Consider the following 26,290-nt stretch of genomic DNA (forward strand, 5'->3'; position numbering starts at 1 on the left):
AAATTATCCCTCCTATCTGTACAAATTGATATAAGCTGGGTTAGTACATACTGGTGGGCTATAAAAAGGTTTTTTGTTAGCAAGGTGTCACACAAGAAACATTTCATGATGGGTAAAAGCAAAGAGCCCTCCCAAGATCTTTACAACCTTATTGTTGCTAAACATATTAATGGAACTGGTTACAGATGCACTTCAAAACTTCAGAATCATCCAGCAAGCAGTATTGGAGCCATTATTTGCAAGTGGAAGGAACATCACTACATCATCAACTGGCCATGCACAGGATCTCCTTGCAAGATTTCTGACCAGGAAGTCAGAAGGATAGTCAGAAGAGTAGCCCAAGAGCCAAGGACCACTCTGAGAAAGCTCCAGAAAGATTTGGAGGCAGCAGGTACAACTGTTACAGAGAAAATCATAGGTAATGCACTCCACTGCCATGGCCTCTATGCACGCTCATCCTGCAAGACTATTGCTGAAGAAAAACATGTCAAAGCTCGTTGAAAGTTTGCTACACAACATTTGAACAATCCTATGAAATACTGAGAGAATGTATTCTGGTTAAAAATTTAACTTTTCGGTTGTCATACTACACACCATATTTGGAGGAGAAATGGCACTGTGCATCACCCTAAAAATACCCTACCAACAGTGAGGTTTGGAGGTGGTGGCATCATGGTGTGGGCTGTTTTTCATCTCATGGTACTAGCAGACTTCATACAGTTGAAGGAATGATGAATGGAGTCATTTTGTTCTGGGAGAATCTCTACATCCACCAGGATGAGGATGAGACATTGCTAGACTTTCCAGCAGGACAATGATCCAAAGCATTCAGAAAAGGAAACTCTCAACTGGTTTCAGAGAAAGAAAGTCAAGGCCCTGACTTCAATTCAATTGAACAGTTTTGGAAGTTAGCTAAAGATCAGGATTCACAACAGGGAGCCCTGAAATCTTCAATATTAAAGGACTATCTGTTTAAAAGAATGGGCCAAACTTACACCAGCATACTGTGACTGATTAGTTTCATCATACAGGAAATGCCTTGAAGCTGTCATTACGAATAAAGGCTTTTCCACGTAGTATTTAAGAAATTTCAGCAGGCGTGTTCAATACTTTTTTTCCTGTGTCATTCCACTTTATTGCACATAACTCTACCTATGGACTTTAATGTTTGGATATTTTTATATATCGGTGGATTATCTGTGTTAATACTAATGTCTGGTGAAAATGTCATGCAAATAGCCTTAATGGAAGTATACTTACTGAAAAAAATTTTGACGTGTTCAATACTTATTTTCCCCGCTGTGTATATATATTAGGGGTGGGCGATAAGGACAAAAAATAATATCTCGATATTTTTTGTGATTTTGACGATAACGATAATTAGTCGATATCCTTTAAAAAAAATTGTAAAAGTCTGAGTTACTTTACAGCTCATTCTTTTTGAATAGCATCAATACAATAATAACCAATAACCTAACCTGTGACTTTTTAACCAAATCAACCAATGCATTGTCACTCTATGACACATTTCCAATTTTGCCCCTGTGTGTGTGGCAATGGTCTAGCCAGCTACATTAGAGAAGATGACTGGGCCTAACAGTGTCTCAAGAGAAAGTCTGAAGCTGAAGTTCCTTTCAAAAACCTTTACTTAGGATTCACTGTAAAACTAAACAGATCAACAGAGTACATCTCAGTTATTCCCTTCGATGTTTTGTTTAAGAGAAATCATGTAGGCTAGCATTCCAAGTTAGAGAATAGAAACTAATGCGTTAGCTTATGGCTAATGTATATGATAAATCCCATAGAGATGCTAACGGTTAGCATAATCAATACACGTAGATATTTAGAGCGAACTTTAGTCCATTTACAAAAGGGTTACATGAGAAGAGTTCTTTGTTTACAACTGACTACTAAAATACTAAAAGGCAAATGTTTTCTCACCATATAATACCATGTCTCATCAATGCTACGTGAACAGAAGTAGCTGCACAAAATCCCTTGTAGGCTACGTCTTGATCTCGCTACACAAAATAAACATTAGACCTGCGTGTGACAACGTGGACCCACTAGGGATCATGTGACACTTGCTCTGCTGCAACGGTGCTTCTCTTGCATACACCTCCTGGATTTGTGAATGTATGGGGTTTCAATGCGTGATTTCGAGTGTTTTTCCCCCATAAGTAATTTAAATACTCGATAATGTAAATTTGCACATCATTAAAACAACAATGACAATATTATCGCAGACGATATATATCGCCCACCCCTAATATATATATATATATATATATATATCAGTGGCGGCTGGTGGTATTTTTGTCTAGTGAAGCAGTTATGAAATTATGACCCCCCCCCCCCCACCCACCCCCCGCCCCCGGAAACGAGCATTGCGCCTAACACACCAAAGTTGGTGAGGTTGAATGTATGAGACACATGATGACATTGAACTGTCTGCAATGGCATAAACAAAAGCTATGTTGTTTGATCAGTCAGAGCTCAGAGTAATTTGTTGAGAAATCAAGACCTGTTTACCACCATCTCAAAGTACAGGCCACAAATGGGGTGTAGCAGGCCTAAGACTGGACAAGACAGTAAACAAGGTTTATGTATATGGAGTCAAAATAGGGTCTTTAATATTGAGAGCTTGTGAAAAGATGTTCACATGTGTAATAAAGTTTTGCAGCTGTGCAAAAGGAGTTCTGCATGTGAAAAGAAATTTCGTACCTGTAGAAATATTTTGTACATGTGTGAAAAAATGATGTACCTGTAGAAATATTACGTACTTGTGTGAAAGAAATGTGTATCTGTAGAAATGTTTTGTACATATGTGGGGGGGAAATGCGGATCTGTAAAAATAGTTTGTACATGTGTGGAAAAAATATGTACCTGCACAAATACTTTGTACGTGTGTGAATCACGCGATGCTTTCCTGCGCAACACTGAAAGTACGAGTGTGAAACTGAGATACAAGCTTACGGACTTTTGACCCTAATTTTACTGCCTTTCTGAAGAGCCAATCAACACATTGCTTACTGCCAACCAATCAGCGTTCCCCACCGACCACCTAGATTTTGGTGCTAAACAGATTGGCTTCATATCGAAGAGCCCGTCTATAATGTCTTATTAGAAATTCTCTGGTATACTCTTTGATTGGGGTTGCAAAATTATAACTTAATTAAGAGTGACGTGGTAGCTCAATTTATACTGTGATCGCAAAAAGGGTTGAAGCGGAGCTGTAATGTTAACGTTAGCTATCCCATCCGCTTTTTAGACTGTAACGTTAGCTTCTAGCTAGCAGTAATGTTGACGAAATAGTTGAATTATTCATTCCATTTCCGAAAGGGTGATTCAGTGGTGTCATTCATGATTAAAAACAGTAATACTGTACACACATTTATGTTTATCTGCTATTATTATTTGATATGAGAACACGTTTATTTTATCACCCTTTGCAAGCCTATAATAATAGCCTAGTGGATGGCAAAAAGACGAATCAGATGAATGGGTTGTAATGGGACATCCAAAGCTAGGAGATTATAGTGAGTGAGATTATAGTAATGCCCTTCCAGGACTGTTGGTTTGTTGTTTGGAATACAACATCCCATTTTCTTACATAGTTTTGTTTTCTTTGTGTTTGGGGAGTATTTTAACCACACGGTTATCTCGTCAGTTTATGAAGCACAGCAGCGGTTGCTATAGCAACCATAGACTGAACAGGACGGTAGACTACCAAGAAAGCAAGCGCTTAGGCAAAGTCTATGGCAAGATCTGAATGTAAATGGATAAACCCGTTCAAGCGTTTTCTTTATTTCCTATTTCTTTCAATTCTTTAACTTAAGACATGTAAGAATTAAGCCTACTTATTCGCTGGGCAACGTACAAACTGACGAGTTACATTAGCCCTAGCACTATGAGCTACGATAAACGTCAGCTAGGATAGCTATGGCAGCTATCATACAGTTATTATTTCATGTTCTGGTATGATATTCTTAACGTTTTGACTATGTTACAACTGATAAAAGCATGACAAATAAAGTAACCAAATCGCTTTGCAATATTTTAGTCCAGAAATACTTATGGGTGTTCATTTACAGTAATGTTACGACCTATCTGCCCTTGCTGTTACCACCAGTTTTAATAACTAATCTAGATCTGTGGGTTAGCGGCAAAATCTGGGTGGTCGGTGGGGAACGCTGATTGGTTGGCAGTAAGCAATGTGTTGATTGGCTCTTCAGAAAGGCAGTAAAATTAGGGTCAAAAGTCCGTAAGCTTGTATCTCAGTTTCACACTCGTACTTTCAGTGTTGCGCAGGAAAGCATCGCGTAGGAGATTCACACACGTACAAAGTATTTGTGCAGGTACATATTTTTTCCACACGTGTACGAAATATTTTTACAGATCCGCATTTTCCCCCCACATATGTACAAAACATTTCTACCTATACACATTTCTTTCACACAAGTACGTAATATTTCTGCAGGTACATCATTTTTTCACACATGTACAAAATATTTCTACAGGTACGCAATTTCTTTTCACATGCAGAACTCCTTTTGCACAGCTGCAAAACTTTATTACACATGTGAACATCTTTTCACAAGCTCTCAATATTAAAGACCCTATTTTGACTCCATATATGTATTATTATTATTATTATAAGTTTGCATATTTTTGTTAGACATATTGCTTGCAAAGACTAGGCTATCTATGGCCATGCCCCCAAAAATGAGCATCTCCACTTTAGCACTAATTAGTGACTAGGTAAGTCTCTATATACTGAAAACAATACCAACTATATTTTCTGATCTTGATATAAGATGAATAACACTTGGTTAGACTGTATTAGATAAGCAGTTTTTGCAGTGTAGCCTATTAATGCCAAGTTGTTGATGTCCACATCTTGAAACAACAACCTTCCAATAGGCCCTATTCTAAGCTACTAATTATGCCCCATAAGCAATGTCAAATTCATTTGACATTTGCCTCCTGATACACTTTATAATCCTAGAAAGTTTTTCTGAATCAATCCGTGTCTATTTCTTTTTTAAATTGTAGTTGAAATTTAGCTTCAAGTAGATTGTTCTGAATTGTCTTTGACAAAATTTAAGATTTAAAATGGGAAGCCAAGACGTTATAACACATCCATAACATAGGCTAATGTTATCATAACACATCAGTGAACTTACAGGATGGCTACGTTGAGAAGCTGCACTTTCTAATGCATAGCCTACTTGGAACAAGTTTATCCTTACCGTAGCACCCACGAACTGTGTTAATTTCACAGAAAGTCTCTTGGTCTCCCCTCTGCAGTCACTCATAGGTCCTCATTTCAAAAAACTGTAAAGAATCCTGTAAATTGCGGTCAACGATGTTCATCGCCTGAAACTTCCGTCGAATCCATCTTGCTAGGACTTAGCGAGTCACTAACGTTAGCTGTGGGGAGACCGCTAGCAAGCTTTCCACCTAGCTGATGTTAGAAAACACAGAGCTACACACAATACTAAATAAAACGTTCTCCCCTACACAGAAAAAAATCCGATGTACCTTACAAAATGAATGTAAAACAAACTATGTGAATGAGTTACACAATTTATAATGAAACTCTAGTGAGGTCACTGAAAGCAACTGAAAAGTGATGGCAAGCTAATGGAGACAGTGATTAGCCAGAGTGTTGCGTCAATCATATTCAACGGCAGGAAGTGTGAAATTCTGCCCAATCGGTCACTGCTTCACGGGTGGGATTTATCTGCCAGAAACGGAAAAAATCCACGAGCCGCCTGGGGTTTCACTCGATTTACATTGAAGTCAATGGGGAAAGATATCTATGGTAGTGAAGCAAAACGAAAAGTTGGTGAAGCAGTCTGATTCACTGTAATTCTCTGTTCCACCGCGGGTGACTGATGGCGCTGTTGTCTCTCACAGAATAGATTTCAGGAAAACAGTTCGTGTTAGTGACTGTATTTCTGTTTCAAAGGAGTATAATTGGGATTATTATAAGATTTTTTTTGTGTTTTGTTTTTTACTTTTCTTTGGTGAAGCACTGCTTCACCTGTAGTCTTATAGAAGCCTCCTCTGATATATATAAGGGCTGTCAATCGATTAAAAATAATCAAAGCAATTACATACTCTGTGATTATCATCAGCATTAGTGACATTAAAGTTCAAAAACTCTTTTATTATTATTTTCACTGTTCAAATAATGGCCATAATAATCTATGATATGACCTAATATGCTGAGGAAATAAATTCAAAAGTGCTTCGGGAAGAAGTTTTTTTTTCACATACAAGGCATTTCAGGCCACAGATATAACCTAGGGGACACAATGAAATAAATGAACACACTATGTCAACACTATTTCAACACTATTTCTTTGCATTGATGTGCTTTAGAGTTGACGAACTCCGGTGATATGCAAATTCCTTGCTGCAGACATTGCAGAGGACGTTTTTTAAAAGTAAATGTTCCTATCAATGATCTAGGCAGCACATTTTCTTCTCTCTTCTTCATTTTACATTCTAATGGTTACTGACTAGAACGGCTTGGGGTCAAATGTCATACGGAATCGATTAATCTGCACTATTTTTTTTAATCAGTTATTTTTTCTCAAATTAATTAATTAATCAGTTAATTAGGGCTGTCAAAATAACTGATTAATTAATTAATTGCAATTATATATATATATATATATGCCAATAATTCTGGAGGGTACTGCATATATATATATATATATATATATATATATATATATATATATATATATGCACCCTCCAGAATTATTGGCACCTCTGCTAAAGTTGACTAAAAACCTGTATCATACATAATCTGTTGGTGATTTATTGTAATCTCACAATGAAAAAAATAGGAAAAATCCAACCTTGAAGGGAAGCAAATTTATTCTGAGAAAAAGGAAAATCTCATAAAGAAATAAATATTTAACAAAATCACGTCACTCACAATTATTGGCACCCCTGCTTGTAATACCTTCTTAAGCCTCCCTTTGCCAATAAAACAGCTTGTAATATTTTCTTATGACACCCCATAAAGTTGGAGAATATAAAGCAAGGGATTTAAGACCGTTCATCTTTACAAAATCTCCCCAGATCGTCCAGATTCCTAGGTCCATACTTATGCATTCTCCTCTTTGACTCACCCCACTGTTTTTCTATGGAGTTTAGATCAGGGGACTGAGATGGCAATGGGCGAAGCTTAATTTTGTTTTCAGTAAACCATATCTGGACGATTGCTTTGGTTCATTGACCTGATGAATGATCCAATCATGACCAACTTTTTAATGTCTTGGCAGAGATCGACAGATTTCCTTTGAAAATGTTCAGGTTTTTCTTGGTGTTCATGATACCATGCACCGTAATTAGGTTCCTAAGGCCTTTGGGAATAAAAACAGCCCCACAATTGCACAGCCGCTCCACCATAATTCTCATTAGGTATGGGGTTCTTTTCAGTATAGTCGTTCTTCTATGTATGCCAAACACACCTAAAGTGTTTCTAGCTGAAGAGCGCAATTTTCATTTCATCTGACAATAGACCATACTTCCAGACAAAGTCACTGTACCATTCAGTAACTCCTGCCGTTTACATTGGTAATTAAATGACTGGACAGGCCTTTACCATGCATGCCCTCTAAATAATCTATTAGCAGTGAGGTCACTTTTGAAGATTTTTTTGGGGACTTGGTGACCCCAAGATGATTCCTTTTTCTGTAACTTTCAAACAGTGGTTCTTAGGGACCGTTCGTTATTTATAAACGGGGTCACCGGAGGAAAATAGGGGAGGGTCATGTCTTTTTATTCTTTGTTGAGGGGAGGGTCACCTAACTTTTTTTTGTCTAGGAGGGGGGGTCACCCATCTTTTGTATTAATGAAAACAGCAAAAAATCAAAGTGGCTTGTTTGATTGTTGATTTCTGTCGCCATAACGTTCTCTTTCGTTCCATAGCTCTGTCAATATTGAACAATGAAAATAAGGGAGATTTCCCGGGTTTCTCACGCAAAATACGGAAAATGTCAACATCCGTCCCCATTAACGTTGGAAGGGTTGGAGCAACAAAGTAGCCTACTTTATTCACGCCTAACAGCCTATATCCATTTGGTCAACTTTATCCAGCCCTAAAAAAGCTAACTTTGGTTTACTTGTAGTTTACCGTGTAGCCTAGCCTAACTTTAAACAGTGTGCATGCTTATAAAGCATACTTGTGCTTCATTCATCCACACATCCAGCTCCTAACGTTTTGACAAGCATCTCTACCAATTGACCTTGTTCCTGCCCATCTCTAGCTTTGCTGTCTCCATCCTTTCTGTTTTTGTTGTTTGCAAAAAAATATATAGTAGGCCCTATTGGTAACCAGCAACAAGTGCAATTTGTTAATCGCTGTCATTCTCTCTCCTGCCAACAAAAATGTGTTACGTTCCAAGTAGCAGTGCGTAATTCTGCTTCATAAAGCAGAATACAGAATACAAATACATTGGTCATATAAATAGCCAGTTTGGTCTACAGTGTAGGCTAGAGTTGGTAAGTTATGGTAGGCCAACTTGGAGTGAATATACAGGGGGATTTCTTTGGCTCTTAGCCTGGCAGGTGCGCACGTAGACATAGCCTACGGCCGAACACTGCAAGCGCCAATGAATCGTGCTCTCACAACAACCACGTTGTTAACTTAAATAGGCCTACTGTAGGTTAACATCACTCTGAGTTCGCATTCAAGCAAGCAAAACGATGATTTGAATACATCTGTTTCTCTGGAAGGGCAAGGGGTAACAACAGGACAACACAGAGACAGGCCAGAATGCAGGACTAATGTTATGAGAGTATTACAGTAATATGCGATATTCTACGGGAAAATATTAAAACGGCAAGACAGCGGGGAAAAGTTAAAATGATAGGCATAAACCCGGAAAAAGTTGGCATGTTAGGTATTTTTCGGTCCCTGTGATTATTTGTGAAATTGTGCAAATGGTCTTTTCAAGTCATTTGAGAATGAAGGAGTGTAGCAAGCTCCCAAATTGACGCTTGTCTGAGAAATTGAGTTTTGGATAATGTTCAGCTTCGGCAGCTTTACAATGACTGAGGAAGCCTAGAGACGAGTCCATAGCAACAAGTTCATGTGTTGAATTTGTTATTACCCAGTGTGCTTTGTTGAATGGTCTCAATGTTTTATTGTTTTATTTCATGTGAATACTTACTAGAGGAGTAAATTATTTCAAGTAGGCTAATGCAGTTGCAGGAAGTGTGCATTTAGTTTCCATGCTTATTGTGTTTCCACAACAATGTTAGTGAGTAAATCTACAGAAATGGCCACCATCTTGGTGAAAGATCAGAAAGCAGAGAGTTTAGAACGATTGCTTAAATCGACGTGCGCTCCATAGCGCTCCATAGCGCTAGGTATCGACGATTGGCCGGGGAGGGTCATGTCTTTTTTGAGAAGACTGCTGGAGGGTCGTTGAAAATGTTCTTACAGGCAGGGGAGGGTCATGCAACTTTTGATTGAAGCACTCAAAATCCCTCCGGTGACCCCGTTTATAAATAACGAACGGTCCCTTATGGAATTTGTTGCCTATCTTACCATCCTCCATAATGTGCGTGGGGGCAAGATAACCATGGGTCTTTGTCCAAGCAGGTTTGTCACATTTTCAGTTGATTACAACTTGTTAATCATTTTTTTACCTGTAAATATAGGCATTTTCAACAAAATACATAGTTTTTATAGACATCCCCTGACTTTGACGCTTTGTTTTTATTTAGATTTAGTGTATTCTCTTGTCTTTCCAATGTTGAAAAATGACTAGAGGGTTTAGCCTCTGTGTCATTTTATTTTCATACCTTAGTGAAAAAGAAAGTCATGAACTACTTCTGAAAGTTCAAAGACACTGATTAACTTAAATAAGTTGAAATTAGATAGGAAAAAGCTTCTGTTAGCTTTTATCAGAGATGAGAACTAACGAAGTACAAATACTTCGTTACTGTACTTAAGTAGATTTTTCAGATATTTTTACTTTACTTTACTATTTATATTTGAAGCGACTTTTTACTTTTACTCCTTACATTTTAACACGAATATTGGTACTTTCTTACATTTTACAAAACTGGCTCGTTACTTTAGTTTCAAATAATTTCAGCCTACCATTATTATTTTTTGCGTCATCAATAGCGGATCGGAATATAGGCTATGTTGCACTTGACGCACCACTACAAGATGACTCGATTTGGGCGGCATTCACGGCCAATATTGCAGCTTGATGGCAGTAACGTTAACGTTAGCACATAGTAGTATGTCTCAATTAAATTTAGTCAATAGCCTAATGCCCTCCTCATCTCCTCGCCTTTGGTGCTTCCCTAACTTCTAGCTGCAGTGTAGCCTATATCCTTATGTCGCACGCTCTGTAAAGAGAGAGAGTGAGAGAGACTACGCCACCCCTGGGTTTCAACCTAGAGCACAGGGGAGCTCTGGTAATTACGGAATCTATTTTCCCGGACAAACGGAGTAGATATCAGTGCATCTCTCATATAAAAATAAATACTTTTATTTTTCTTAATTTAGCACAAAGATATAGCAGACATGGACGATATAAAACAAACATTAATGACCCACAACACAGCTCGCCCGCTATTGCTGTTACTCAGCCACAGAGCAAAAGAACACTATTACAGTCACCACAGCTCTACTAATAATAAGCAAACACAATAAAGTGATTGTAGTCACACTAGTGATTGTATGTCCTAAGATATTGCACAACGCTCGCACAACACACTTCAATTCATCACGGGAAACCCCACAGCACGCAGTGAAGGAAGAGCTTACTAATTGTAACACCCCCTTTCCTCGTGCTGATTAGTGGCTGGCTGTTACGTGGACATAGACAACACCACAAAAAGAAACAAACAAACAAAAAGAAGAAAATCTTAACTAGCCAGCCAGCCCGCGAATCCCTCTTATCTTCCCATACATAGCGAGGAGCCTCTCGCTGCAGCCTGCGGGAAGGCGGGGCTTGACATCAAGCCCAGCCCACATCCAAGTCAGCCATGTTTTTTTGTATTACGTCACGCAGTTTAAAATTGCTGGCGGCGAGAGGGAGGGAGGCAGTCGGCAAAGAGAGCCAGGACTCGCAACGAGACTGGGCGAGCTGCTAGTGCTACATTCTACAAACCAGCAACTTAATGCAAAACACGTTTTATTGTGTAAATCAACACGTAAACTGTGGATTCAAACCAGTGCAGCAACTCGCAACAGCACCAACGTTTCCATAAGAACGCTGTTGTCACACTACTCGTTCGTCAGATAGGAACTAGCTAGCTGGCTAGCTAGCCAGCAAAGTTAACCACCCAGATGGCAAGAGGCTGGCGGCGGCCCACCGGTTTCGCTGTCGCCGGCGGACCGCTGAGTTTTTGCACATCGGTTCTACCGCGGTCCGCTGGGCTAACGAGCCTCAGATTTGACAACCTTTTCTTTATTCATTTATACGGCGGACTGCCGGTGGCCTAACGTTACCATCGCGGGTTGCTGACAAGTAGCCTATCTACCGGTGGTCCGATAGCTGCTTGCTATTTGGGCAATAGCCTATATTTGAGATGAGGATGTCGAGCTTGATCTAACCGGTTAACGTTACACAATGCATGTTTCTGGTTCACCTGTTGTTAATAAAGCAAAATCGCCCCTTTGTAGGCTATTTGGTTGTAATGGAGAATTCTTGCTGTTAAACTGATAGTCCATGATAATGAAACAACACACCATTCTACTTTTGAGGGCTAAATTAAATGAAATATGGCTCGTTTTCCGTTTGAACACATTGTCATCAATATTAATGACCAATTTTTGTGAATGTGCATGGTTTATCGTTTCAAAACCGGAAATCAAATGAACGAAAAAGTAGGCCTACACGAACCCAATTACAGTAACTAGCCTAGGCCTACATGAAAAATTAACTGTTGTTGCATGAAATGTAATTTGTGTTTAGCTAAAATCATCAGTTTCTATCATCTAATATGAAACAATATACTATATAATTCGCTACCGGGCTGTCGGCAGTTAGGCCTAAAGCCATAAAGCCAAAGCGTATGGGGAGTGACGTAGACAAAGAAAACATGGCTGAGTTGGATGTGGGCGGGGCTTGATGTCAAGCCTCGCCTTCCCGCAGGCTGCAGCGAGCTGTACTTGGTACATAGCTGGCTAGCTAGAAAAGTTACACCAAACCCCTGGAGCAGTTCGCAAATAAAACAAATGCAACAAAACAAGCCTAAAACAAACAGCGGTCAGCACAAATACACGGGCCCAATAGATCTGCAAGAAAACAAATGTTTTCCACATTACCATGAGTAACCTATCATTCGTTATAAATCAACTAATTCTGCAGATCTACCCATCATGGAATATAAAAGCCAGCACAAAATGATGGACAAGATTATTATCCCTCTACTGCCCAGGTAAATACCCTACACACTATGGTTACGTGATTATGTAACAACAGTCATGAGAACAAAGAAAACATACCGCTTTCCCAGGAAACCAGCAAGTCTTCCCTGTTAAGTCAGCCCCGCTGCCGGATCCACCCTTTATTAAACTAGATATACCGCAGAGCGGTACAAAATATGACCGCTGCCCAGTCCAGCACATTTTTTCCACAAAAATAAATCACGCTGAAAGGCCTATATGATTCTAACTGTCTCACTAAATTGCATTATCCACACTCAATTCTCACTGGTATCTGCTAGACAACAAGTACCAAAACATGATTAGTTCTGGTTTTGAAACGATAAACCATGCACATTCACAAAAATTGGTCATTAATATTGATGACAATGTGTTCAAACGGAAAACGAGCCATGATTAGATTTCACATGTAAAATTCATTTTATACAAGCCCACCTTCATCTTGCCTGTTCATAATTCTGAGAAATTCTTGAATTGTGTGCATGTGTGCATGTACATGTTTATGTTATGTGTGTGTGTGTGTGTGTGTGTGTGTGCGTGCGTGCTTGTGTGTGTGCCTGCGTATGTGCCTGTGCATGCATGCGTACATATGTCTACTGTGTGAGTATGTGTCATACGTATGATTACTGTGAATGTATGTGTGTGCGTGTGTATCTGTTTGTGCACATGAAAAGGGTTAACATGACCCCTGGAGGCAAACATACGGAAAAAATTGGTCATCCTAGGCCCTACAGTTCGATATTCACAGAGAACTGTGTCTGCCCTACCCTCCTTTCGGGGGTCCAGTCCAGCGGGGGGCTACAGATCAAAACGAAAAACGATGGTTCCATGCTATCCATGTGGGGTTACATGCCCACCAAGTTTCGTGTACCCCGGTCTTTCAGTGTCCCGGGAATCCTTGACGGAAATTTGGGCATGCGAAAAAAAAAAAGAAAAAAAAAAAATCTGACTAAACCTATATGACCGCCGCTTCGCTGCGCGGCAGTCATAATAACGTGAGAATTACCAACTCTGCGCTGCACAATAGTTCAGCGACAGCAACAAAAAGCAATTCGTCAAATTAAAATCTGGCCTACCTCAAACGCCCGCTCACAGTAAGAGGAGAAACGCCGTGCTTTCCCAACCTGACACACCTTGCCTCCGGAACAGGTAGATTAGGACCGAGCGGCCTCTTCCCACTCCCCTTAAATAACAGGATGTAATCAGGTAAACCCAAAATAAGCCCCCCCCCCCTTTTTACAGCGTAGCGGCCGCACCAAGTCACTACTGGTTGTGCAGGGACACACTACCACAATTCACCCCCTCCCACAGCACCCTCCCAAGAGGTGGTAGCTATAGACTGTGGTAATCGATAGGGGTTAGTGTGTTGCCCTGCCGTTAGTCTGGTCGATCGCCGCAGCTGAACATCAGCATCAGCCGTAGACTCCCACTCCTCTACACTCTCTTGGTATGGGAAGGGAGAGTCAGGATCAGAGGGTGACTCACATCTTGAGAAGTTCAAGGAGGCCTCTGGGGAAGGGTCTGACTGGTGCCACAGGTCCTGTGCCGGTTCCTCTTGAAGAATAACTGCAGGCTCAGCATCTGAATCTTCCTCCGAGGACACAGGGGACACATTTTCATCACCAGAAACTACATCGCTCATAGGGTCATCTTCCACTGGACACTCCATCCCAGCTGAAACTCTCCTCAGCTCAGTGCGATGAATTTGTTGGATAGGACCATCTTCACCCACTGGAGCAATAGAGTACACAGCGCCTTGGTTGGAAGGTGTGCCGACCACTTTGTAGACCTGGAGGTTCCAATGATCCTGAATTTTATTACGCCCTTTGGGATGATTTCTCACAAACACTAGTTCACCCTGTGTCAAACCCCCATCGTTAACTGATTCATTATATTTCCGATTCCGCTTATTGGCTTTAACTCCCAGCTGTTGCCTCACATGGGAATGCGCCAATTTCAAGCTTTCCTGGTGCTCACAGACCCAATTGCCAGAAGTGGTTTCATCTCCCCCTTCCCAGCCAGTACCCAGCAAAAAATCTACCGGTAGCCTGGGTTCACAACCAAACATGACATAATATCGGGTCATGCCTGTGGTCTGGTGTACTGTGGTGTTATAAGCATAGGTCAGCTGAGGAAGGTGGCGTGGCCAGTGTTTCTTCTCAGCTGGCGGCAAGGCTCGCAGTAAGTCATGTAAGGTGCGGTTAAACCGCTCGCATTGACCGTTTCCCTGTGGATGGCAGGGCGTTGTTCTACTTTTCTTAATGTCATAAATGGAACAGAGACGCTGGATCAATGCGCTTTCAAAGATCCTGCCCTGGTCTGAATGTGTGCGACTGGGTGGGCCAAAGTGATGAAACCAGTGATGCACCAGGGCTCGTGCCACCGTGGCTGCCCTCTGAGTGTATTTTGAGAACACATCAGTCAGGATGAGTACGTTCTCCCGCCCATCGCTCGCGGGTTCCAACACGGTGAAGTCCATAGTCAGTAACTCGTGCGGTCGGGAAGCCAGCAGTGCACCTCGGTATGCCCTCACTTTAGGTTGCACCGCCTTGCTGAGTATACACCGTTCACACTTTCGGCACCACTGTTCAACATACTTGGTCATGCCTGGCCAAAAGCATCGGTCACGTACCAGCTGGAGTTTCCGGTCAATGCCTTGGTGACCATGACCCTTGTGGACACTTCGGAGGACCTCCTACCACAAACATCTGGGCAGAACGAGTTGTAAGATTGCTCGCCCGCCCCCTGCTGGATGAGATTGGCGATGAAGAACCCCCTCCTTCTCAACAAGTGTTCCCCAGTGGCGCAGGAGTTCCTTACTCTCGGCTGGGAGCTTTCCTCTCTCTTGAGCATCTGGTTGCCTGCAGTCCCGCCAGAACTTCAGAATAGGCCCAATTGTTGGGTCCAACGTCTGCAGAGTTGCTAGATCTGTGGGGGACCGCCTTGGAAATGCTTCCACCTCATTGCAATGCACCTCCATCTCGGACGACATCCCAGTTGGTAAGGGCTGACCCAACAATGGGGGTACTTCTGTGCCAGGGACAAAGCGATGGAGATACTGTCGAGATAAGGCATCCGCATTGCCGTTACTCCGCCCAGGCCGATACTTGATGGTAAAGTTAAATGAAGCCAATTGAGAGGCCCACCGTTGCTCCATGGCACCCAATTTGGCTGTCTGGAGGTGACTTAATGGGTTGTTATCAGTATAAATGGTAAAAGTGCTTCCCAGAAGATACTCCCTAAACTTATCTGTCACAGCCCACTTCACCGCCAACAGTTCTAACTTCATGGAGCTATAGTTTTCCATGTTCCTTTCCGTGGGTCGCAAACCCCGGCTGGCGAAGGCCACTTGTCTAAGCTTGCCTGCCTGCTCCTGAGAAAGCACCGCGCCCAGCCCTCCATGGCTGGCGTCGACTTCCAGGACAAATGGCCTCGTGAAATCTGCATAGGCCAAGACTGGGGCTGTTACCATGTGATGTTTCAGGGACTGGAACGCTTCCTCACAGGCCTCATCCCAAGCTGAGGAAAGTGGAACCTGTGGAGTCTTCCCTTTCCTCCTAGGTCCACTTTATGGGGCAACAAGATGGTGCAAGGGGGCCGCCATCTTGGCAAAACCTCGCACAAAACGTCGGTAATAACTTGCGAATCCAAGAAAAGAACGGAGTTCCGCTAGATGACTTGGACGCCTCCACTCCCGCACAACCTCTAGCTTATCAGGGTCAGTGGCTACCCCTTCTGCCGACACCACATGCCCCAGGTATTTCACCTTCATTTGAAAAAAATGGTACTTTGACAGTTTCACCTTCAGCCGTTGCTGTGAAAGCCTGGAAAAGACCTCCTCGAGGCGTTCCAAGTGCTGCCCCACGGAGGAGGAAAAGACAATCACGTCGTCGAGATACAGTAATACAGACTGATGGCGCTGGTCGCCAAAAATTCGCTCCATTAAGCGCTGAAAAGTACTTGGCGCATTACAAATGCCAAAGGGCATGCGATTGAATTCGAAAAGGGCAAAAGGGGTGCAGAAAGCAGTCTTGGCTCTATCTTTCTCGGTTACTGGGACTTGATTGTAACCACTGGCCAAGTCCAGTGTAGAAAACCAGCGAGACCCGCTTAGAGCGTCTAGCGATTCTTCAATCCGAGGAAGGGGATAGGCGCGTCTGCGTGTCTTGGCATTTAATTGCCTATAATCCACACACAACCTGATCCCCCCATACTTCTTTGTAACAAGGACAATGGGCGATGAATAAGGACTACAGCTTTCTCTTATTAAGTTGTAATGTGGGCCTTCACAACTTCATATTGTGAGGGGGGCAGTCGACGGTACGGCTGTCGTACAGGGACATCATCCACTAAGGCAGCGGTCCCCAACCACCGGGCAGTGGGACATTCCTAACCGGGCCGTAGCCTACGACATGAGTTTAAAAAAAAATGCATGCAAACTAAACTCAATTTAATTCGCAATAATGTCACGTTTTTACATGGCATAGGCCTATATGCAGTTGTTTGATTGCATGCATGTTTGCATTTTGCAAGGTCTATTTTCTTATGTCTGTCTGCCTTCAACACTTTACATATTGCCTTCAGCGCTGCGCAGCCTCAGGTCAGCTCACTTCACTCAGTTCTTGGCGAACGGTAGTTAGCTAAACTACTAGAATGAGCAACAAAAAACAAGCATCTTTAGCAGGTCACTGGCCAGAGTGTTCGAGAGCCGCTGCAGAGATTTCTTACAGAAAAAGTCACCGTTAGCTGCACATTTTAGTGATGAGGACTGGGTGTCAAAACTCGCTTACCTGTGTGGCATATTCGGGTTGCTTAATGACCTCAACCTGTCACTCCAGGGGAGAATGACGACTGTCTTTAAACTGGCAGATAAAGTCGCTGCATTTAAAGCCAAGCTTGAACGAATGGGGACGGGGTGTATTTGATATGTTCCAAACAGTAGTGGGGGTTTTGGGGGTTTAGGCTACTTCCCATCCTCCAAAGATCCACGGCAAACCAATGAGTGGGTCCGCAACCTATTTGTCAATATCCCGAATAGTCCTAACTTGTCAGCGCAGGAGGAAGAGCAGTTGATCGAAATTGCAAATGATGGTGGTCTTAAGCGTGTGTATGAGGAAACCTCTGGCGGGTTTTTAGATCAAAACCAAAGCAGAATATCCCGAAATAGCCGTAAAAGCGCTGAAAACGTTGCTACCATTTCCCACCACGTATCTATGCGAGGCCGGGTTTTCTACAATGACTGCAACTAAGACCAAATTGCACAATCGACTGGACATTTCAAACACACTGAGGGTGTCACTGTCTTCCATCACCCCCAGATGGAACCTTCTTGTTGCAGGGAAACAAGCACAGGGCTCCCACTGATTATATTCGTAATGCACGTTTAGTTCCCATGTTTTGTTCCCATATTTTGTTAAGCATGTTCACACTTGATAGATGTAGCTTCAAGTTTTTCCATTTTCATAGTTCATATTGTTCAATTTTCACTTCTTCAAGTTCACGTTTTTCACATTTTTAAGAGTTTGTTACCTTCACCGTTCATACATAACTGGAGCTAGTTCTTTTCAAGTAATGCATGCACAACACATATGGAACATGGCCCTCTTCAACCCATCGAGTGGCTTCACTCCGGATATCTAAAAGCGAAAGTTGGTCGTCACCCCTAACCAGGCGTTTTAACTCCCTGCGAAGCATAGGGTCCCTGACATTTTCGCAGAATTTATCTCGAATCACTACATCAGGATTAGATATGGAGTGGTTGGTACATGACTTAACTTTCTCCATCAACTCCATTAATGCATGGGAAAACTCATACAAGGAGTCCCCTTCCCTTTGCTTCCTATCAAAAAACATCTTTATGCTTTATTTATTTTGCACACCCATACACTTTCAATAACACCTTAATAATTTCATCAGGATCTTCTTTAGTAGCCTGTGGCCTGTATTTAATTTCATGACGTGCCTCCCCCTCTAAATGGTCATACAGGAACATAGCTTTATCCAGGCTAGACATACCTCTTGTTCTAATGCACGTCTGCGCTTCCTCCACCCAATCCTCAAACAAAAGGCAGCCTGACCCCCGTGCACCTGAACATTTTGGACATTTTCGCTCGCGGGGCAAATAAAATGCCTGTTCCCTGTGTGGAGGCTGAGGGTCCCCACCAGCACTCCCCCCCCAGACAGTCGCTCATTTTCCCTTCTCAAACGTTCCACTTCTGCCTGAAGGGACTGCAGTTGTTCATCCATGATAAGCCCAAGAGGATACCAGTCACTGGAGGGTTGACTCTTAGCTACAAACCGCTGTTTGTTTATTTTCTACTAACACAAAAAAAAACACGCTGCTCAAGGGTATACACAATACAATAGTCCCCAAAACCAATAATCAAAGAAACAAAACACAACAAAACAGATAAATTAGTTTCGTCCTGCCGACTACGCCAAATTGTCGCACCCTCTGTAAAGAGAGAGAGTGAGAGAGACTACGCCACCCCTGGGTTTCAACCTAGAGCACAGAGGAGCTCTGGTAATTACAGAATCTATTTTTCCGGACAAACGGAGTAAATATCAGTGTATCTCTCATAGAAAAATAAATACTTTTATTTTTCTTAATTTATTAAGATATAGCAGACATGGACGATATAAAACAAACATTAATGAACCACAACACAGCCCGCCCGCTATTGCTGTTACTCAGCCACAGAGCAAAAGAACACTATTACAGTCACCACAGCTCTACTAATAATAAGCAAACACAATAAAGTGATTGTAGTCACACTAGTGATTGTATGTCCTAAGATATTGCACAACGCTCGCACAACACACTTCAATTCATCACGGGAAACCCCACAGCACGCAGTGAAGGAAGAGCTTACTAATTGTAACACCCCCTTTCCTCGGGCTGATTAGTGGCTGGCTGTTACGTGGACATAGACAACACCACAAAAAGAAACAAACAAACAAAAAGAAGAAAATCTTAACTAGCCAGCCAGCCCGCGAATCCCTCTTATCTTCTCATACATAGCGAGGAGCCTCTCGCTGCAGCCTGCGGGAAGGCGGGGCTTGACATCAAACAAAACTAACCAGCCAGCCCGCGAATCCCTCTTATCTTCCCATACATAGCTGGCCAGCTAGAAAAGTTACACCAAACCCCTTGAGCAGATGCAACAAAACAAGCCTAAAACAAACAGCGGTCAGCACAAATACACGGGCCCAATAGATCTGCAAGAAAACAAATGTTTTCCACATTACCATGAGTAACCTATCATTCGTTATAAATCAACTAATTCTGCAGATCTACCCATCATGGAATATAAAAGCCAGCACAAAATGATGGACAAGATTATTATCCCTCTACTGCCCAGGTAAATACCCCACACACTATGGTTACGTGATTATGTAACAGTCATGAGAACAAAGAAAACATACCGCTCTTCCAGGAAACCAGCAGTCTTCCCTGTTAAGTCGGCCCCGCTGCCGGATCCACCCTTTACTAAATTAGATGTACCGCAGAGCGGTACAAAATATGACCGCCGCCCAGTCCAGCACATTTTTTCCACAAAAATAAACTGTCTCACTAAATTGCATTATCCACACTCAATTCTCACTGGTATCTGCTAGACAACAAGTACCAAAACATGATTAGTTCATAGATTTCACATGTAAAATTCATTTTATACAAGCCCACCTTCATCTTGCCTGTTCATAATTCTGAGAAATTCTTGAATTGTGTGCATGTACATGTTTATGTTATGTGTGTGATGTATGATTACTGTGAATGTATGTGTGTGCGTGTGTATCTGTTTGTGCATGTGTGCACATGAAATGGGTTAACATGACCCCTGGAGGCAAACAAACGGAAAAAATTGGTCATCCTAGGCCCTACAGTTCTCAAGATATTCACAGAGAACTGTGTCTGCCCTACCCTCCTTTCGGGGGGTCCAGTCCAGCGGGGGGGCTACAGATCAAAACGAAAAACGACGGTTCCATGCTATCCATGTGGGGTTACATGCCCACCAAGTTTTGTGTACCCCGGTCTTTCAGTGTCCCAGGAATCCTTGTTGGTGTACGGTCACTAAATGTACACATAAATTATTTTATTGTAAGGCCCCCCCATGAACAAAAGTACACAAAACTTTGCATGCATTCGGAGGGTGTCATAATGATCCTACACTTTTAATTTCGTGCAGTTTTGACCATGTCAGCCAGAGATATTGTGATGAAAACACCTAATTATTTGCTTTTTAATTTTTAACTAGGTGGCGCTATACATGAAATGAGTAGTTATGGAATGGGTTGACATGGCCCCTTGAGATCAACATACAAAAAAAATGGTCCTCCTAAACCCTATGGTTCTGGAGATATTCACAGAAAACTGTCTGCCCTACCCTCCTTTCGGGGGGTCCAGTCCAGCGGGGGGGCTACAGATCAAAACGAAAAACGATGGTTCCATGCTATCCATGTGGGGTTACATGCCCACCAAGTTTCGTGTACCCCGGTCTTTCAGTGTCCCGGGAATCCTTGGCGGAAATTTGAGCAAGCGAAAAAAAAACCGCTTCACTGCGCGGCGGTCATAATAACGTGAGAATTACCAACTCTGCGCTTCACAATAGTTCAGCGACAGCAACAAAAAGCACTCCGTCAAATTAAAATCTGGCCTACCTCAAATGCCCGCTCACAGTAAGAGGAGAAACGCTGTGCTTTCCCAACCTGACACCCCTTGCCTCCGGAACAGGTAGATTAGGACCGAGCGGCCTCTTCCCACTCCCCTTAAATAACAGGATGTAATCAGGTAAACCCAAAATAAGCCCCCCCCCCCCCCTTTTTACAGCGTAGCGGCCGCACCAGGTCACTACTGGTTGTGCAGGGACACACTACCACACTTAACAATAAGTAGGCTAGATGCAACCTTGGGTCTTGAACAGGGATGTAGGCTAGTGGAGGCCGCTAAACGCAAGCAGACTAAACGCAGTTTAGGCTACCCACCACTGAAATTTCAGAAATAGTTTCTCCACCTCTTATTAGAGTTTATCCACCTCTCAAAAAAGTTTATTCACCAATTACAACTGTTAGCATTTAAAAATCACACTGTATTATCCACAATAACAATATGTACACTCTATGAACCACTTAATGCCACTTGTATTGTTATAAACATTTGACAATAACCGCACAATCATCAAACATGTTCTGAATGCCTTTTCTAAAAATCTGATACCTTACTGTGATCACAGAATTCATACCCACCTCTTATTTTACCACTACATTCCTGGTCTTGAAATATTCACAGGAATCCATAGGAATTAAATATTCATGTTGTTTTATCCAATATTAGTTGTGCAAATGTATAGTCCATCTTATACACACGCATGAAGCCAACAAAGAAAATGCAAAAATAGAGCCTTTTGTGTAATTTTCCATTTTGTGTAGTCATTCTATATCAGAACCTGACACACACAATCCAAATAGTCTACAAGAAACCTCAAAAATGCAGACTTATTGTCAGTATGCATTTTGGGTAACCAAAAGTTCTATGAGGAGTTTCCATAAGGCATTACAAAACGCATGACCATACCTTGGCAAATAATGGATGCATACTTGTAACATTTTTTATAATACTCTCCCATCATGATATTTAACAATAATGAAAATTTTAATTTGAATACCGTCAATGTGAAAACAACGCTATTATGTAAGCTATATATAGCTACTGTTCTCCTTGCTATATCAGTTCGTAAGTCCATACTATCCCAGGGCAGAGCAAGGATTTCATGATTGGGCAAGGTTCCCCGGAGACATTGTGGCTACCCAGAGACATTGAGCATACTTGGAAGGCATTGTGATAGAAGGTGAATGGTGCAAAGGTGAATGGTGAGAGTTACCAAATACCTGTAGGTGGTTTGCCAAATGATGGAAACTTTTGGAATATTTCTTTTTTTTTTTAGCTTATGCACCCTCACACTGGAGTCCCCAGTTCATATACAAAACTTGGTATCGATATGTGACAGTGTTCCTGAGATATGGACGACTTCCTGTTTCGGAGCTTCGCCGCCGATTTTCGTTTGGCTGTGACGGGCAAACGCTTCTGAAAATCAAAAATCCTTTCTGTAACTTGTGTGAGGCTTGGTCCAAGGATCATGTACGTCAAGTTTCGTGAAGTTCGGACCAAATTTGTGACCTGTGAAACTTTAGTTTCGCTTTCTATTCAATCCAGTATGGCGGAAGAATGACAAGGGTCGGTGACATCATTTTCAATTTCCGCACTACACCGGTTCCGGCCGGACGTTCCAGAGTTGGACCGGTGGCAATATCTCAAAAGGTCTAGGAGCAGGAGCTGGCCAAAAATCGGGCTCTGGAAATTCACAATTTCGTCGCCGTTTTTTTTTTATAAAAAAAAACATAGTCCAGTATTTCTTTCGAAATTGAAATGAAGTTGTATGGACTGGACTATGTTTTTTTTTTTTTTTTTAAACTGCGACGAAATTGTGAATTTCCAGAGCGTGTTACAACACACTCAGCAATAAGACTCCTACGGACTTTCCCCTGAAGAGGCAGCAAAGATGGCAACAAAGATGGCAACATTTCCGGAAAGGTACTGGCTTGATGAAATTCATTCTGGACTCTCTATTCGACCACATAAAGACCTCGGGATACTTCGGTTTGGCTTTTTGTAGCGGCGCAATTGAAATGCCCCGCTCACTTCCAGGCTACGAGTTGTGACTGAAAACGGTACAATCGAACTCAAAACACATCCGAATTACATGATTTTGATGTCAACTCAACGTATGCACCCCCAATCATCCGTAAATCGATCTAAAGTGCATAAAGTGCAAGTGATAATTCCTTTAAGGAAAATGAAACAACATTCAAAGACTACTACTGGTGCAGCCCATTCAAGCCCATTATTTATCACTGTTCACTGTTGACTGTTTATCATTATTCAAAATATAACATGGAAAGTTTTGGCATTGTGCTTTATAAAGTTGTCTGCTGACAACCAATACAAAAATCATTAACACAAACAGTTGACATATGTTAGTATATAGTGGTTGACATTTGGTTTACATGCTGTACATTCAAGAAATGTAGTCTCTTTCAAAAATATATGGTGCAAAAATATGCATTTACAATGTATTTTTGGAAAAATAAATGCTTAACTGACACATTTGTTCATTCCCTTTCAGTACTAGTTATACAGAGCCAAAGACTGGATTTGCAAAGGTTGGATTTTCATCCTGTTCATCAATGTCGTCCAGAGTAAGGTCTGCTTCAAACATCCTCTGCAACAGGCCATCCACTGTTTTATATCCTAAGGGGACAAGACACTACTTTAAAGCAGAATAACATATAACTTATAAGGGAACAATTACAATAGCTCATGGGGAAAGAAAACAACTAAATAAAATGTCAACCGTGTCAACTCTGAACAGAATATTCCATATGTTTCACAAAAAATATGAGAAATATTTAAGTTTACAGACTAAATATGCCATATGAATATAGCACTACCCAAATAACTAAATGTACTGTATGCACAATGTAGGCCTATGCTATGACGGGTGTGAAATCCCTACCTGTTGTCCATACATTTAGGATATATTCTACTGGGTTAGTTTCATGGTGATATTGATTTTCTTTTTTTTACCAGCTCAGGCCCAGCAGGCAAATCCATTGCACATGATGTGAAGCTAATTTAATAACTGACTAAGGGCCCTATTTTGGTGATCTAAAATGCATGGTCACTGGTGAATAGCTTAAATACATTTAGGGGTTTGTCCAGTCCACATTCAGGGCGGTTTTATTATCAAACGTTGGGCGTTTGGCGCAAAAAGCCAGTTCTTATGTTTCTTAATCAGTCATGGGTGTGTTTTAGGCGCAACATCCTTTAAACCAATAAAAACTAGATGTACCGCAGAGCGGTACAAAATATGACCGCCGCCCAGTCCAGCACATTTTTTCCACAAAAATAAATCACGCTGAAAGGCCTATATGATTCTAACTGTCTCACTAAATTGCATTAGCCACACTCAATTCTCACTGGTATCTGCTAGACAACAAGTACCAAAACATGATTAGTTCATAGATTTCACATGTAAAATTCATTTTATACAACCCCACGTTTATGTTTATGTGTGTGTGTGTGTGCGTGCTTGTGTGTTTGCCTGCGTATGTGTGTTTGTGCATGTGCATGCATGCGTACATATGTCTACTGTGTGAGTCTGTGTCATACGTATGATTACTGTGAATGTATGTGTGTGCGTGTGTATCTGTTTATGCACATGTGTGCACATGGAATGGGTTAACATGACCCCTGGAGGCAAACATACGGAAAAAATTGGTCATCCTAGGCCCTACGGTTCTCAAGATATTCACAGAAAACTGTGTCTGCCCTACCCTCCTTTCGGGGGGTCCAGTACAGCGGGGGGGCTACAGATAAAAACGAAACGGTTCCATGCTATCCATGTGGAGTTACATGCCCACCAAGTTTCGTGTACCCCGGTCTTTCAGTGTCCCGGGAATCCTTGTTGGTGTACGGTCACTAAATGTACACATAAATTATTTTATTGTAAGGCCCCCCATGAACGAAAGTTCACAAAACTTGGCATGCATTCGGAAGGTGTCATAATGATCCTACACTTTCAATTTCGTGCAGTTTTGACCATGTCAGCCAGAGATATTGTGATGAAAACACCTAATTTTTTGCTTTTTAATTTTTAACTAGGTGGCGCTATACATGAAATAAGTGGTAATGGGATGGGTTGACATGCCCCCTTAAGACCAACATACAAAAAAAAGGTGGACCTCCTAGGCCCTACGGTTCTCGAGATATTCACAGAAAACTGTCTCCGGCCACCTACAGGCCAGTTGGTGTATAGTAACATAAATGAATTTATTGTGTGGCCCCCCATGAACGGAATTCCACGAAACTTGGCGTGCATTCAGAGGGTGTCATAATGATCCTACACTTCCAATTTCGTGCAGTTTTGACTATGTTAGGTCACAGATACCTGCGATTACAACACCTCATTTTTACTTTTTTGTGTTTAACTAGGTGGCGCTATACATGAAATGAGTGGTTATGGAATGGGTTGACATGGCCCCTTGAGATCAACATAAAAAAAAAATGGTCCTCCTACACCTTACGGTTCTCGAGATATTCACAGAAAACTGTGTTCTGCCCTACCCTCCTTTCGGGGGGTGCAGTATAGCGGGGGGGGCTACAGATCAAAACGAAAAACGATGGTTCCATGCTATCCATATGGGGTTACATGCCCACCAAGTTTCGTCTACCCCGGTCTTTCAGTGTCCCGGGAATCATTGACGGAATTTGGACATGCGAAAAAGAAAAAAAGAAAATAAATAAAAATAAAAATAAAATCTGACTAGACCTATATGACCGCCGCTTCCCTGCGCGGCGGTCATAATTACATCTGTTGTTCCCTTTAACAGCAAGCAGTGCACATTGTTTAATAAAAGAGAAGTGTATGGCGAAAAATTTGAGTGTAAGATAGGAATAAGCTTTGCGTCATGATGAGAATACGCTTTGCACTGCGTTTCTGATCGTCAAATTAGGGCCCTAAATCATTCTGCTAATTTAATACTATGCACACAATCCTATATGCAAACTTTGGTTGATCCCAAAGCAAGGCCGACCAACTAAAGTTAGCGTCCATCGTGTTCCTCTAGATCAGTGGTTCTTAAACTGGGGGTCGGGATTAGAGCTAGTGAGCGCTCAGGTGGCTGTTTACACGGCCGCTCCTCTGCTCAAATTCGCCTCAGGTCGCTCCGCTCAATTTCGCTCCAATTAAAAATCCTCCCTCTCCAATGAAATCGCTCCACGCTCGCTCCCAATTT

The 26,290-nt window shown here is 41.9% G+C and overlaps 1 protein-coding gene across 2 annotated transcripts in view; it reads right to left on the bottom strand.

Annotated features, from left to right (window-relative positions):
- Positions 1-22,930: 22,930 nt before the first annotated feature.
- Positions 22,931-26,290, bottom strand: part of tpcn3 (two pore segment channel 3) — a 40,466-nt gene continuing 37,106 nt past the window's right edge. For both annotated transcript variants that reach the window (XM_076295744.1, XM_076295753.1), the window contains exon 19: positions 22,931-23,744. In XM_076295744.1, coding sequence (XP_076151859.1) covers positions 23,626-23,744 — 119 coding nt within the window. In that variant the 3' untranslated portion in view covers positions 22,931-23,625. The remainder of the gene's footprint in view (positions 23,745-26,290) is intronic.

Source organism: Alosa pseudoharengus, unplaced genomic scaffold (assembly GCF_046254945.1).
Source record: "Alosa pseudoharengus isolate Yale_2024_CS ecotype anadromous, Long Island Sound unplaced genomic scaffold, YU_APseudo_1.1 YU_APseudo_1.1_scf_1, whole genome shotgun sequence".
Taxonomy (NCBI): Eukaryota; Metazoa; Chordata; class Actinopteri; order Clupeiformes; family Clupeidae; genus Alosa; species Alosa pseudoharengus.